The sequence below is a fragment of the Coregonus clupeaformis genome, chromosome 20 (assembly GCF_020615455.1).
Source record: "Coregonus clupeaformis isolate EN_2021a chromosome 20, ASM2061545v1, whole genome shotgun sequence".
In the NCBI taxonomy this organism is placed as follows: domain Eukaryota; kingdom Metazoa; phylum Chordata; class Actinopteri; order Salmoniformes; family Salmonidae; genus Coregonus; species Coregonus clupeaformis.
Genome location: NC_059211.1, coordinates 61,086,455 through 61,103,398, shown reverse-complemented (window position 1 = coordinate 61,103,398; position 16,944 = coordinate 61,086,455). Strand labels below are relative to the sequence as shown.

At 43.9% G+C, this 16,944-nt stretch overlaps 1 protein-coding gene across 13 annotated transcripts in view; it reads left to right on the top strand.

The window, feature by feature from the left end:
• Window positions 1-16,944, top strand: part of LOC121558595 — a 105,776-nt gene that overhangs the window by 15,832 nt on the left and 73,000 nt on the right. For 11 of the 13 annotated variants that reach the window (XM_045205618.1, XM_045205617.1, XM_045205613.1 and 8 more), the window contains 2 exons: window positions 551-577; window positions 713-769. The exons of the other annotated variants lie outside the window; for them this stretch is intronic. In XM_045205618.1, the coding sequence (XP_045061553.1) occupies window positions 551-577; window positions 713-769 (84 nt within the window). The remainder of the gene's footprint in view (window positions 1-550; window positions 578-712; window positions 770-16,944) is intronic. 13 annotated transcript variants of the gene reach the window in all.

The following is a 16,944-nucleotide window of genomic DNA, read 5'->3' as shown; positions in this document are numbered from 1 at the left end:
GGTAGCCATTCCTTCCAGTTCTCTGCTGCCAATGACTGGAACAAACTGCAAAAATCTCTGAAGCTGGAGACTCTTATCTCCCTCACTAACTTTAAGCATCAGTTGTCAGAGCAGCTTACCGATCACTGCACCTGTACACAGCCCATCTGTAATTAGCCCACCCAACTACCTCATCCCCATATTGTTATTTATTTTGCTCATTTGCACCCCAGTATCTCTATTTGCACATCATCTTCTGCACATCTATCATTCCAGTGTTAATACTAAATTGTAATTATTTTGCACAATGGCCTATTTATTGCCTTACCTCCATAACTTACCACATTTGCACACACTGTATATAGATTTTCTATTGTGTAATTGACTGTACGTTGTGTTTATCCCATATGTAACTCTGTGTTGTTGTTGTTTTTATCGCACTGCTTTGCTTTATCTTGGCCAGGTCGCAGTTGTAAATGAGAACTTGTTCTCAACTGGCTTACCTGGTTAAATAAAGGTGAAATAAAATAAAATAAAAAAGTCATAAAATATTTGTATTTTTACTCCCCAGTTTGGTTGGTGTGGAAGAAAAAAAAAGGTATGATGATTCTGTCTCTTCCTGGTTCAACTCTTCATACTCACTGATTAACCAAAATGTTACACAATGTGAATTTCATTTGAATGAAAGTGTCTTGATAATGTCTTACATTTGTGTGTCTCTTTTTCATCTCAGGATATCCCGAAGACACCTGGATCGACTTTTTGACCAAGTTTTGTGGTGGAGTGTTTGGTAAGTTTTACCCTAACTTGACTCTGATCCATATTCAACCTGCTAACTGGCTCCCCACAGTAATACAAACACAACATTATTATTATTATTCATGCACTGCACCATATACACATACAGTACTTCCATGCACTGCACACATGGTTTCTCACAGCACAGGACAGGAGTGTTGTTTTTGTCCCATCCCAGAAATCCAGAAATCTGTTTTAATTGAATTAGGGCCCTTACTAAGTAACAGGTATCTCCTATTGTGTGTGTTTGTGTGAGAGAAAGCGAGAGTGCGAGTGCACAGCAGTAATCCCACAACCCAGAATATTTCCAAGTTTTCTTATATGCAAATTTAAAGGGCAAATACATCTTAAATTCAAGGAACTTCTTCTACTCTGTTTGCTGTAAACACATGTTGATGGATGGTGTAACTTTACAGGGGATGCAGTCAACAATCAGAATTCTATTGCCCCGGATAATGTTTATCACACCGTTGGGGATGTTCAGGTTGCCAACCGTGGAGTTTCAGGGGTTCTCTCTGGGGTTACCATGGATACAGTTTATAGCACTGTAGGGGAGAAGACACCTAGAGATTACTCCATGAATCAGAATGATAACAATCAGCCCACTAACACAGGTAATAACACTAACACACCTTTTACATGGTACTACTATGGGGCCTTTTTGACAATGCAGATATGTGGAGATGTTGCCAGAAATGTGTTACTCACATTATTTGTGGTAGCATTTATTTGAAGAACATGTTTTAGTGACATCTACATACAGTATGAGAAGGTGATTACTAATGTGAGTTTAAAGTTAGCTGTGTGTGGACTAGCCTATATAAAATGTGTATGATGCAGTTGGAATCTGCAAGGGAAATGTGCTTTAAATGATGTACGTTTGATGAGTATTTGAAATAACCTGTTTGGTTTTGGTTTCTCTTCACATCTATGCATTTGTGCACTGTCAAAATGTCTCCAATAGAGGTAACATTGTGGATAAAGATTCTGTCACCGCCACCCCTTGCTAGTTTATACGTTCCAAAAGCCAATTATTTAATGTGCTTCAGTGTCACGCCCTGGCTCTGGGGACTCTTAAATGTTGAGCCAGGGTGTGTAGTGTCTATGTTATATATTCTATGTTGATGTTCTAGATCGTTTAGATCTATGTTGGCCAGGGTGGTTCCCAATTAGAGGCAGCTGTATCTCGTTGTCTCTGATTGGGGTCCATACTTAGGCAGCCTGTTTGGCACCAGTCGGTGTGGGATCTTGTTCCGTAAAGGTTTGTTTTGTGTAGCCTCAGGACTTCACGTATCGTTTGTTTGTTGTTTTTGTTCGTGTTGTGTACTACAATAAAGATGTACACTTATCACGCTGCGCCTTGGTCCGTATCTTCCGTTAACGAGCGTGACAGAAGATCTCACCAAAAGAGGACCAAGCAGCGTGCCCAGCAGGAGAGAATAGCGATGTCTCAGGTGGGCAAATGGTGGTCATGGGAGGAGATATTCGCGGGGAAAGGGCCATGGGCAAAGGTTAATGCCCAGGCAAGAGAGGAGAAATGGCGCCAACCGTGCCGACGACGGACACCCGAGAGGCAACCCCAAGAAAATGTTTGGGGGGGGCACACGGCGTGGACGACGGGGCAGCAGGAGGCAGCGACAGGGCGTATCTGCAGAAGGGAGAGGGAGAGTGTAGAGGCACGGCGAGAGGAGCTGGTTAGGCAGCAGAAGGAGCGGAGGTTTATAAGGAAACCCAGTCCCGCTCCTCGCACCAAGCAAGTGGTGTGTGTCACCAGTCCGGTCCGGCCCGTTCCTGATCCCCGCACTAAGTTAGTGGTGCGTGTTCCCAGTACGGCCCGACCCGTTCCTGCTCCTCGCACTAAGCCAGTGGTGCGTGTTCCCAGTCCGGCCCGGCCCGTTCCTGCTCCCCGCACCAAGCCAGTGGTGCGTGTCCACAGTACGGCCTGACCCGTTCCTGCTCCCCGCACCAAGCCAGTGGTGCGTGTTCCCAGTCCGGCCCGGCCTGTTCCTGCTCCCCGCACCAAGCCAGTGGTGCGTGTTCCCAGTCCAGCCCGGCCTGTTCCTGCTCCCCGCACCAAGCCAGTGGTGCGTATTCCCAGTCCAGCCCGGCCTGTTCCTGCCCCTCGCACCAAGCCAGTGGTGCGCGTCGCCAGCCCGGTCCGACCTGTTCCCTGCCCCTCGCACCAAGCCAGTGGTGCGCGTCGCCAGCCCGGTCCGGTCTCTTCCTGCCCCTCGTACCAAGCCAGTGGTGCGCGTCGCCAGCCCGGTCCGGCCCGTTCCTGCTCCCTGCACCAAGCCAGTGGTGCGCGTCGTCAGCCCGGTCCGGCCCGTTCCTGCTCCCCGCACCAAGCCAGTGGTGCGCGTCGTCAGCCCGTTCCTGCTCCCCGCACCAAGTCAGTGGTGCGTGTGTCCAGTCCGGCACGGCCCGTGCCTGTTCCACCGGTGCCTGGTCCGGCACCGGTCAGCTGCTCCACTCCGGAGCCAGAGCAATCCGCTCCACCGGGGTCCGGTCCAACTCCAGTCAGCGGATCCACTCCGGAGCCAGAGCAATCCGCTCCACCGGTGCCCAGTCCAGCTCCGGCCAGCGGCTCCAGTCCGGAGCCTGTACGGGTTGATCCACCGTCGTCGGGTCCAGCTCCAGTCAGCGGTGCCAGACCAGACCAGGGGAGCAACGGGGAGGTGGAGAGAAAGTGGTGGTCACGCCCGGAGCCGGATCCGCCTCCGAGGCGGAATGCCCACCCGGCCCCTACCCTGTTGTATTTGTGTGGCGCGGTCGCAGTCTGCGCCTTTGGGGGGGGGTACTGTCACGCCCTGGCTCTGGGGACTCTTAAATGTTGAGCCAGGGTGTGTAGTGTCTATGTTATATTTTCTATGTTGATGTTCTAGATCGTTTAGATCTATGTTGGCCAGGGTGGTTCCCAATCAGAGGCAGCTGTATCTCGTTGTCTCTGATTGGGGACCATACTTATGCAGCCTGTTTGGCACCAGTCGGTGTGGGATCTTGTTCCGTAAAGGTTTGTTTTGTGTAGCCTCAGGACTTCACGTATCGTTTGTTTGTTGTTTTTGTTCGTGTTGTGTACTACAATAAAGATGTACGCTTATCACGCTGCGCCTTGGTCCGTATCTTCCGTTAACGAGCGTGACATTCAGTGTGAGTCTTCTGCTTTATTTGATTTGCTCCATGGTTGTCAATCAGGACATTTTGAGTTCTGAGAACTGCTTCCATTTTGTTTTGTTTGATATGCCTGTTGCTGGTTTAGAAATGTGGCTTGTTTCAGAACGTCTCAAGACCTTTGCAGGTTTTGTGTCTTTAAGAGCTTGTGGTTAAAGCGTTCAACTACTGCAGGGGTAGGTAACCCTGGTCCTGGAGGTCTGCAGGCACTTCATGTTTTTGATTTAACCGACCTGGAAGACCAGGTGTGTTGAATTTAGGCAATCACTGAACTGATCAATTAGCTCAGTTGGTCTGGTGTGGTGCCTAGTTGGAAGAAAATCCTGCAGTACCTCCAGCACTCCAGGAATAGGGTTGCCTATCCCTGACCTATTGTATGTTACAAATCAAAAAGTCAGGGTACAGGGGGTGGCTTGGGTCTAAAATGATTTTGTGAGCCTTGCGGTGGGCCCTGACCTTAATGATCTCATCCAGGCCTGTCTGTTTGACTCCAAGTACCTTGCTTGCTGTGGTGATAATCCTTCTCATCATATTGCTCTGGCTGACAGTGGCATTGCCAAACCAACAAACAATACAAAAAGTTAATAAAATAATCTCAATGAAAGATTTGTAAAACAGAGTCAGTATAGTACAGTCAACATTAAAAGATCCCAGCTTTTTCAGAAAGTACAGTCTCTGTTGACTCTTTTTGTAGATCAGGTCTGTACATTTATTCCACTGAAGCTTATTGTTCATGAGGACACCCAGATATTTGTATTCCTCTACAATCTATATGTTCTGACCTCTGATAGATGTTGCAGAGGTAGGTGTTGTACGCTTCCTGAAGTCTATGCACATCTCTTTGGTCTTGTTGGTATTGAGGACCAAGTGTGATTTGTCACACCACTCTACAAAATCATTTAGGATGGTGTTCCTCGTCATCATGCAACAGGCTGATCAAGGCAGTGTCATCAGCGAACTTAATGAGGTGTCTGTTAGGATGGAAACTAGTACAACTAGTAGTGTACAGGAGTGGGGACAAAACACATCCCTGAGGCGAGCCTGTGTTGGTGGTGCATATGTCCGACACGTGGGGATCTACTCTGACCCGCTGTGACCTCTGGCTCAGGAAGTCTAACAGCCACAAAACCATTCCCCCATCTAAGGAGAAGTCCCTTATGAGACTCTGTGCCAGAATGTAAGGCTGGATTGTGTTGAAGTCAGAAGAAAAGTAAACAGAATAATAATAATATGCCATTTAGCAGACGCTTTTATCCAAAGCGACTTACAGTCATGTGTGCATACATGTTTACGTATGGGTGGTCCCGGGCATCGAACCCACTACCCTGGCGTTACAAGCACCATGCTCTACCAATTGAGCTACAGAGGACCACAGAACCCTGGCATGGGATTTGGCGCCCTCTAGATGTGTATAGACCATGTTGAGGAGAGTAAGAACGGCATCATCAAGTCCTCTGCTGGGCTGATAGGCAAACTGAAACGGGTCGAGGAGCTTCTGGGTGGCACTAAGAATATGACTTCTCACAATTTTCTCAAAGCATTTCATTACTAAGGATGTCAAGGCGACAGGGCGGTGGTCATTCAGCACAGAGGGATTAGATGCTTTAGGAATGGGTATAATTATTGAGTTTTTCCACAATACTGGCACATGTTGCTGGTAGAGCGAGGATTGCTAAATGTCTGTAAAAACACCAGTCAGTGGTTCAGCACAGTGCTTTAACACGTCCAGTTATTTTGTCTGGGCCTGGGCTTTTGTGTGCGTTACATCCCCTGAACAACTTTACAACATCAGCCTGTTTAACAACAACCCTCTCAAACATTTGTAATGATGCTTCCATTTGTTTTACCTCCGACACAAAGTCGTCAGATTCAAATCGTGAGAAGAAAACATTCAGTTCATTAGCCATGTTCTGGCCCTCATGTCTCCCAAGGTCAGCATTGGTTAGCCATGTTCTGGCCTTCATGTCTCCCAAGGTCAGCATTGGTTAGCCATGTTCTGGCCCTCGTGTCTCCCAAGGTCAGCATTGGTTAGCCATGTTCTGGCCTTCATGTCTCCCAAGGTCAGCATTGGTTAGCCATGTTCTGGCCCTCGTGTCTCCCAAGGTCAGCATTGGTTAGCCATGTTCTGGCCTTCATGTCTCCCAAGGTCAGCATTTGTTAGCCATGTTCTGGCCCTCATGTCTCCCAAGGTCAGCATTGGTTTTTACCCTGCCTATTTGGGAGGCACTAGCCATGGATTCAATCCCTCGCCAGGCCACCCTTGAGTTTCCTGAGGAGAGGGTCCTCTCCACCCTTTGCTTGTATGCCTCCTTGTCCACCAGTATCTGTCTTTTGATCTCACGTTGTCTAGCCTGTCTATTACCATCAGCATAAAAGGCCTTCTTCCTATTAAGTAGTGATTTTAGATTTTTTGATACCCAAGGCTTATTGTTAGGGAATATTTTACAGGTTTTAGTAGGCACAACTGACTCAGAAGTTTACATAGTCTGAAACAACATCTGTGAGTTCATCAAGATCAGAGCTGTCCTCATAGACCTCATATATCCTCATATACCTCCCACATAGTACAGTCAAAACACCCTTGGAGATGAGTGATACTATTGTCGTTCCAGATCTGAACAGTTTTAACTGTAGGTTTCTCCCTCTCCAGGAGCCAGTAGGTTGGCCAGAGGTAGACAACATTGTGGTCTGATGTCCCCAGGGGAGGTCTAGTGGTGGCAGAGAAAGCATTTGGTATTGTCCCATAGCACAAATCAAGAGTCTTATTTTTCCTAGTGTGACATTTCACATACTGGTGGTACGTGCGCAGGATCTTGTGCAAAGTACAGTTGTTAAAATCCCCTAAAATAAATGTGGGTGCGTCGGGGGAGATGGATTCCAGTTTCTGTGACAGATTATAAATAATCTCTGATGCTTTTGCTATATTAGCTTTTGGTTGAATGTACACAACGGTAACAAACAATTGGGGGAACTCACGGGGCAGATAGTAGGGTCGCAGTGACACAGAAAGCAGTTCAATGTTGGGGGTACAGAGTATCTCTCTTACCAGGATCGATTTACACCACTGGTCCCTGACAAGCAGGCCACAGTGATATTTCCCTGTGACGGTCAGATCACGGTCCGCTCTGACCAGTGTGAAGCCGGCCGGCTCCACTTCCCTGTCCGGGACTCTGTCATCCAGCCAAGTCTCAGTAAACGCCAGCAAACAGGCCTCCCAGTATTCATGTTGGAAGCGCAGATTCTCTGACAGCTCATCCGCTTTCCCCCTCAGTGACTGGGCATTGATCAGCAAGGTGGGTGGGTAAGGTGGGTAAGGGAAGTTTGGTCTTTAATTTTTAAGTATTTGTCTGATTCCCCCGCGTTTTCCACTCAGGGATTATATGTGCCATTGGGATATCCATGGCATTCGTGTTTGAGTTGCATTGTAGTAGGAACTCTCTTCTGTATTGGATTCCGCTGCCAGCAGCGTTTTCATCATTTAGTCCATCTGTAGCGGGTACACGATCAACAAGATCAGTCCAACACCCCACCACTGTAAAGCCATCGTTGACAGATGGTTTACAAACAAAGTGTACAAATTAAAAACATAAAAGAACGTCACACCAAACTTCACACACACTGCGGGATGCAACAGAGCCTCGCACTCCAGGAACAGAGTTGCCTATCCCTGATCTACTGTATGTTACAAATCAAATAGTTCCATCATCATCATTAAATATTGTCACAACAAAGATGTTTGAGAATGCTAAACTGATCTCTTCTCTCTTCTTCAGCCAAAGCCAGTGATGGAAACAACCAAACCACAGGCAAGTCATCCAGCTAATTTAAGACGTCAGTAAAGAATCCAGTGTTTTAGGATGGTAAGTATGAGTCTGAGAAAGACACTAACCACAAGATTTATTAAGAAAGCATTTGGAAGTGCTCACATTGTTATTACATTGTTATTATGTTTGTGATCAACATGTGGGATTTGTCTTTTAATTTGGATGCCATGAAAGTCAAACATTGTTTTGTCGCTTCAACAAAACAAACCCAGCCATGATGTCATAACATACTCTAGAGTCTAGGCTACCTGAGAGAAATCTGACCTGCAATTTGTAAACAAAGCGGCTGTATTTATAACTCATAAAAACGTATTCATCACTTTGAAGTGACCCAAATGGCAACTTAAGCTTTCATCTATCCATTTCGAGATATATTAAACAAAACAAAAAAAGTGATATTTTATTTGGGACTTAGTCTGGCTTTAAAGGAAAGGAAGAACACCTGTTGTTGCATTTATAACATAAGACCAAGAGTTTTTCCAGACCATGTGACCTGACCAGGGAAAAACTCCTGGTTCTAGTCATTAGTAATGTTTTGTCTGATGAGCTCTGATCTCTATTGCTTCCTTCCAGCTGGTGGTCTTCCTGGTGGGGAACTGAGGACCACAAAAATGGGGTTTGAAGGCTCTCAGTACATGCCTCCATATCTGTTACATTGAGACAAATGACCAAGAAGAGAGAAACTGTTGGAGATGTTTTTAATGTACTATACATTTAAAATGGAAAATAGGCAAATATTGCACATAGTAACTTGCATTCAATCAGATGAAGTACAGTGAGCTACAAAGTATTGGCACAGAGACATCTTTTGTTATTTTGGCTCTGTACTCCAGCACTTTGGATTTGAAATTAGATAATGACTATAAGGTTAAAGTGTAGACTGTCAGCTTTAACCCGATATGAATGAGAATACCCTCAAATTAAAGCTGACAGTCAGTCTGCACTTTAACCTCAGTCATTGTGTCATTTAAAATCCAAAGTGCTGGAGTACAAAGCCAAAACAACCAAAACACGTGTGACTGTCCCAACAATTTTGGAGCTCACTGTATAATGTGATGAGCCGTGTGCTTTATGAACTTACAGTACTTCAGAAATTTGAGGGCAATATTTGTATCTCAGAACATTTGATGATTGACAAAAACAAGAGATTCTTACCCTTTCTCACAATTCATACCTCGTCTTTACAAATCTCCATCAATTTGTGCAGGTTGTTTTTGTTGTTTGAAGCCATAGTATCAATCACTTTGTGGTTGTATGATACCTTTTCAGGTATTTTCCCCAGAGCGCTTTATGCCAACCCACTCCACTTTCTGTTTTAAATGTTTTATTACTAAAAGAGAGTCCTCTGCAGTACTGAGATGTTGTATTACTAACAACAATGGTGCATGTGTATTTGTTTTAATACCTTAATGTTTTAATTTGACAAACACAGTGGTTGTCTTCATCAAATTCCTTCAAATGTCCCTCTGGTATACAGAGCTGGTCATTATTTTGGTGGAGGAGGAATAATGGTCTAGGGTTGTTTTTCATGGTTCGGGCTAGGCCCCTTAGTTCCAGTGAAGGGAAATCTTAACGCTACAGCATACAATGACATTCTGTGCTTCCAACTATGTGGCAACCATTTGGGGAAGGACCTTTCCTGTTTCAGCATGACAATGCCCCCGTGCACAAAGCAAGGTCCATACAGAAATGGTTTGTCGAGATCGGTGTGGAAGAACTTGACTAGCCTGCACAGAGCCCTGACCTGAACCCCATCGAACACCTTTGGGATGAATTGGAACGCCGACTGCAAGCCAGGCCTAATCGCCCAACATCAGTGCCCCACCTGACTAATGCTCTTGTGGCTGAATGGAAGTAAGTCCCTGCAGCAATGTTCCAACATCTAGTGAAAGCCTTCCCAGAAGTGGAGACTGTTATAGCAGCAAAGGGGGGACCAGCTCCATATTAATGCCCATGATTTAGGAATGAGATGTTTGACGAGCAGGTGTCCACATACCTTTGGTAATGTAGTGTATATAGTTTGTTTGACAAATATTTAGATTCTGTACAGGGAAAGTTTGTTTCTCTTCAGTAAACTCATATCTCTTTTCTATTTCTTTTGGGTTAGCCTATTAAGTATCATATTGTTATCCTGTATGTGATGTGCTGTCATGTTTAGCCTAGGCTACTATAATTTTTCAACTTTGAATAATGTGCATTATAATGAAATGTTGATCCATACAACAAGATGAGAAAATGTATTATGTCTTAAGGAAAATATTTATTGTGTGAATGTTTTTGTGTGCATGCCAAATAGGCCTACAGGTGAATGGCTAGGCTGGTGAATCAAAATCCCTCACACTCAGTGGACAGGAGGACAAGTAAATGAACTATAGTTATTTATTTACGTTTGAATATTTAAGAGATGTACAACGTGAGATAAAAAGACAGATACTGGTGGACAAGGAGGCATACAAGCAAAGGGTGGAGAGGACCCTCTCCTCAGGAAATGCAAGGGTGGCCTGGCAAGGGATTAAATCCATGGCTAGTGCCCCCCATATAGGCAGGGGAAAAACCAGTGCTGACCTTGGGGGATATGAGGGCCAGAACATGGCTAATGAACTGAATGTTTTCTTCTCAAGATTTGAATCAGACAACTTCGTGTCGGAGGTAAAACAAATGAAAGCATCATTACAAATGTTTGAGAGAGTTGTTGTTCAACAGTCTGATGTTCTAAAGTTGTTCAGGGGATGTAACACATACAAAAGCCCAGGCCCAGACAAAATAAGTGGGCATGTGTTAAAGCACTGTGCTGAACAACTGGCTGGTGTTTTTACAGACATTTTCCAATCTTCACTCAACCAGCAACACGTTCCAGTATTGTGGAAAAAATCAATAATTATACCAATTCCTAAAGTATCAAATCCCTCTGTGCTGAATGACTATCGCCCTGTCGCTTTGACATCCTTAGTTATGAAATGCCTTGAGAAAATTGTGAAAAGTCATATTCTCAGTGTCACCCAGAAGCTCCTCGACCCATTTCAGTTTGCCTATCAGACCAGCAGAGGAGTTGATGATGCCATTCTTACCCTCCTTAACATGGTCTATAGACATCTAGAAGGTGCCAAATCTCATGTCAGGGTTCTGTTTGTTGACTTTTCTTCTGCCTTCAACACAATCCAGCCTTACATTCTGGCACAGAGACTCATTCGGGACTTTTCCTTAGATGGGGGGCTGGTTTTGTGGCTGTTGGACTTCCTGAGCCAACGCTCACAGCGAGTCAAAATAGGTCCCCATGTGTCGGATATACGCAATACCAACACAGGCTCTCCTCAGGGATGTGTTTTGTCCCCACTTCTGTACATCTTGTACACTAATAGTTGTACTAGTTCCCATACTGACAGACACCTCGTTAAGTTCGCTGATGACACTGCCTTGATCAGCCTGTTGCATGATGACGAGGAACATCATGGCCCGGTCCTAGATGACTTTGTAGAGTGGTGTGAGGAATCACACTTGGTCCTCAATACTAACAAGACCAAAGAGATGTGCATAGACTTCAGGAAGCGTACAACACCTACCTCTGCAACATCTATCAGAGGCCAGAATATAGAGATTGTAGAGGAATATAAATATCTGGGTGTCTTTTTGGACAGTAAGCTTCAGTGGAGTAAATGTACAGACCAGATCTACAAAAAGAGCCAACAGAGACTGTACTTTCTAAAAAAGTTGGGTTCTTTTAATATAGACTGTACTATATTGACTCTGTTTTACAAATCCTTTATTGAGAGTATTTTAACTTTTTGTATTGTTTGTTGGTTTGGCAATGCCACTGTCAGTCAGAGAAACATGTTGATAAGGATTATTACCACAGCAAGCAAGGTACTTGGAGTCAAACAGACAGGCCTGGATGAGATCTTTAAGGTCAGGGCCCTCCGTAAGGCTCACAAAATCATTTTAGACCCAAGTCACCCCCTGTACCTGGACTTTGAATTACTCCCCTCTGGGCGTAGGTATAGGGCACCCCTCAGCAGGAAAAATAGAACGAGACAATCATTTGTGCCAGGTGTGATATCCCTCTTAAATAGCTCGGGCAAATGTTCCCATTGACCCCGTAAGGCCAGCAGGCTAGTCTTTGTTTTAAATGTTTTAAATGTTTTATTTCTTATTTCTTACTTTTATTGGTGCGTGACTGTTATTGAAAGTTGTATTGTTAATCTTGTTTTGTATTTAACGCCACTTTAAATGTGTACATGACACTGCAACAAAATTTCCCCATGGGGACAATAAAGTAAGTAAGTAAGTAACTATATGCCCAAACTAACGCTCATCAGATTGTGCTCCTGGCTTTGTCTGGCGCGAACAGTGGTCTCCAGAGGTAATTTGAAACGACTGGCGGGGCCGAAAGCACCGTTTGGCCTACCAAATATTGGTTAGGCTACTTGTTTGCTATTGTGTGCTAAATATTTATCCTAGGCAACAACATCACATCATAATATTTGATTATCATGAACAATAGGTATATGTAAGGTAATGTACTTTATGAACGCTATGTGCGTTGCAACTTCAAGTTCTTAGCGCAGCCGCCGAGTGGGATTCATATCACTGAAAAACAACAACTTGTAATGACATTATGGATGGACAATATCCTAAACACGCTCTTCATATTGATTTTCAACATGGAAAGTCAGAATGGTTTTAAACGACGTCTATGTGGGTTTCGATGAGAAAGAAGGGTCTGCATGATCATGGCAGGGCCGGCGTTATGGGCTGGCCCACCCTACCTTACTTCCTTGCCCATCTGATATTACGTCTTTATACAGGATTAGATCATGTTTGATATTGTGAGCTGCATAAGGATTTGGAGAATGAGGACATTCCATGTATTTATTTCTGTCACTGGTCGGTGCCAGGAGGTATGCGGGCCAAGATAGCTGGGGGGCCACTGGTGCTAATCTTAGAAGGAGTGCGTGATGGAATATCCTGACTAGGGTGCAACACGATACCATATAGGGTAATCCTATTCTGGTGAGGAGTGACACTCAATAATGGTTGGCAACTGTTGGATAGAATTAGCTTGCAAACAAGTATATAAGCTAAGAGATTTCCTTTGTTCAGTGAGTTCAGATAGCAATGGGCCACCCACGTGCCGTTTGCTATGTGAACCCGGTACCGCAATATTAAATACTTTGAATCAACTCTCCATGAAAGTATCTTCTTGCATACTGAATTACTTGACGTCAGAGAAACTCATAACACCATCCAAATAAAATATTCAAATATTGATCATTTATTTGACCTAAACTCACGCTGACAGAAAGACCCATCAATCTCAGATAAAGCATCCGAGCGAGCGAAACAGCGCCCCTCTGTCTCAGAATGTGTCGACCATGTACAGTGCCCTCCACTAATATTGGCACCCTTGGTAAATATGAGCAAAACGGGCTGTGAAAAATATGTCTATGCTGTTTATCCTCTTGGTCTTTCATTCAAAATACTCACAAAAATCGAACCTTTAATTGAAGTAAAATGACTGAAAAAAATTTATGTGAAATAAATATTTTTCTCCGAAACATGTGTGCCACAATTATTGGCACCCCTAGAAATTCTTATGAGTAAAATATAACTGAAGTATATTCCCATTCATATTTTAAGTTCAGTAAGTGTGTAGGAATACTTAAGAGGTAAGCCATGACTTCCTGTTTCACTGGGTTATAAATATGAGGTGACACACAGGTCAAGTTCCCATAGTCATCCATCACTATGGGAAAGACCCAAGAATACAGTAATGATGTGCGACAAAAGGTTGTTGAGCTGCACAAATCCGGAAATGGCTATAAGAAAATATCTCAACGGTTGAAAATGCCTATTTCCACTATCAGGGCAATAATTAAGAAGTTTAAAGCAACTGGAGATGTTAAGAATCGGCCTGGAAGAGGACGTGTTTATTTCAATTTTTTGTAATTATAGTTTTTTATTGTTTCCTTATATAATATAACAACAATGCAATTGAATTACATTTGGCATTAAACAATCATTTGACAGACATGAAAATGTCCCCAGATGTCAGAAAAGGTATTGAGTTTACCATTCATTTTATAAATCAATCTTTCGTATGAAGCTGTTTCTGCCAAGGCTACATAAAATTCCTTATATGAGGGAGGGTCCTTCTCCCTCCAGTGTCTCATTATGACTCTTTTTGCTGTGGTTAGAGCAACTTTTAGCCAGTTTAAACATGAGCTTCTCAGTCTATCAATATCCTTAGTGATATTCAGTAATAACAAAGCAGGATTTGCAAGTATTGTGGTACCCAGAATATCCTTTTCCATTACCTTCTGCCAAAAGGTATGCAAGCTTGGACAGTTACAGAACATATGGATCATGTCACCTGTACTTGACTGACATCTCCAGCATAGGTTGGATTCTATCAAACCTATTCTGTTCAACCTCCTATTGAACACTTTAAATTGAATCAGCTTGGACCGGGAATCTCTCATAGGGAGGAGCATCTGTTGTACTATTATATTCCATTCCTCCTCTCCAAATGTTACCTCCAAGTATTTTTCCCATATGGCCTTTAGGCCCTTACAAGTTCCATTAAATGCACCTATAAGGTGGCTATATACAGTGGGGGAAAAAAGTATTTAGTCAGCCACCAATTGTGCAAGTTCTCCCACTTAAAAAGATGAGAGAGGCCTGTAATTTTCATCATAGGTACACATCAACTATGACAGACAAATTGAGAAAAAAAAATCCAGAAAATCACATTGTAGGATTTTTAATGAATTTATTTGCAAATTATGGTGGAAAATAAGTATTTGGTCACCTACAAACAAGCAAGATTTCTGGCTCTCACAGACCTGTAACTTCTTCTTTAAGAGGCTCCTCTGTTCTCCACTCGTTACCTGTATTAATGGCACCTGTTTGAACTTGTTATCAGTATAAAAGACACCTGTCCACAACCTCAAACAGTCACACTCCAAACTCCACTATGGCCAAGACCAAAGAGCTGTCAAAGGACACCAGAAACAAAATTGTAGACCTGCACCAGGCTGGGAAGACTGAATCTGCAATAGGTAAGCAGCTTGGTTTGAAGAAATCAACTGTGGGAGCAATTATTAGGAAATGGAAGACATGCAAGACCACTGATAATCTCCCTCGATCTGGGGCTCCATGCAAGATCTCACCCCGTGGGGTCAAAATGATCACAAGAACGGTGAGCAAAAATCCCAGAACCACACGGGGGGACCTAGTGAATGACCTGCAGAGAGCTGGGACCAAAGTAACAAAGCCTACCATCAGTAACACACTACGCCGCCAGGGACTCAAATCTTGCAGTGCCAGACGTGTCCCCCTGCTTAAGCCAGTACATGTCCAGGCCCGTCTGAAGTTTGCTAGAGTGCATTTGGATGATCCAGAAGAGGATTGGGAGAATGTCATATGGTCAGATGAAACCAAAATATAACTTTTTGGTAAAAACTCAACTCGTCGTGTTTGGAGGACAAAGAATGCTGAGTTGCATCCAAAGAACACCATACCTACTGTGAAGCATGGGGGTGGAAACATCATGCTTTGGGGCTGTTTTTCTTGCAACAAGTATTTCAGTCCCTGTTTCATGCACATATGCCTCACTTCTGTGAACTCATTTCTCTTGTCCTGAACCTCCTTGGAAAAGTCAGGGAAAACCTCCACCTTTGACCCTTTCCAGTGAAAAGTCCTAAGCTCTTTAGCTCTGAGCCAGACCTTCTCCCTGTCGGTGTATCGTAAGACTTTCACCAGGATAGGCCGGGGGTTGCGTGGGGCTGGTCCTGGGCGCAGTGTTGTCGGTGTCCGATGTGTTCTCTCGATGGTCATGTTGTTAACATCCTCCGGTGTGTTATCAAATAGGTTGCGTAAAATGTCTTTCACACAATCTCCCACATTTATGTGGATTTCGGGAACCCCTCTGATCCAAAGTGTGTTTCTCCGACTGTAATTTTCCTAGTATTGAAGTCGTTCTTCTAGTTTTTCGATCACAGTCTCCATGCAGGTAGAGACGACATTTTCATGGTTTTCGTCAAAAGTGTCTGCTTTTGTGCATTTCTAAGTCGTTTTTCCATGTAACCGATATTTTGGACAATTAGTTAACAAAATGTGTAACTAGGCGTTGAATAATTCGTTAAAATATAGTTGGAGCTACACAGCCTCTTTAGTTAGCTGCTGCTCCTCACCACATTGTCCCTGGAAGTCCCGATGTGTGTCTATATTGACCCCACGCACAGTGAGGAGGATGGTTCGAGTGGCCAAAAAATCTCCAAGGATCACAGCTGGAGAATTGCAGACGTTAGTTGGTTCTTGGGGTCAGAAAGTCTCCAAAACTACAATCAGACGCCACCTACATAACCACAAGTTGTTTTGGAGGGTTGTCATAAAAAAGCCTATGCTGTCATCAAACAACAACCTCAAGCGCCTACAGTTTGCCAAACGTTACTGGAACTTTCAATGGGACCAGGTTCTATGGTCAGATGAGACCAAAATATAGCTTTTTGGAAACAAACACCAGAGGTGGGTTTGGCGTGGACAGAAAGATAGCCATGCAGAAAAGTACCTCAACCCCACTGTGAAGTAATGTGGTGAATCTTTGATGTTGTGGGGCAGTTCTTTTCCCAAAGGCCCTGGACAACTTGTTAGGATACATGGTATCATGGACTCCATCAAGTAACAACTTATATTAAATCAAACCTGACTGCCTCTGCTAGGAAGCTTAAACTGGGCTGTGGTTGGATCTTGCAGCAGGACAATGATCCAAAGCACACCTCAACATCAACACAAAAATGGTTCACTGACCACAGAATCAAGATTTTGCCATGGCTATCCCAGTCCCCTGACCTAAACCCCATAGAAAACCTGTGGGATGAGCTGAAGAGGAGAGTCCACAAGCATGGACCTCGGATTCTGAAGGATCTGGAAAGATTCTGTATGGAGGAATGGTCTCAGATCCCTTGCCATGTGTTCTCCAACCTCATTACGCATTATAGGAGAAGACTCAGAGCTGCTATCTTGGCAAAGGGAGGTTGCACAAAGTATTGAATGAAGGGGTGCCAATAATTGTGGCACACATATATTCAAGAAAAATATTTGTTTTATGATAAGAATAAAACAATTTCTTTCAATTATTTTACTTGAATTAAAGGTTAGATTTTTGTCAATATTT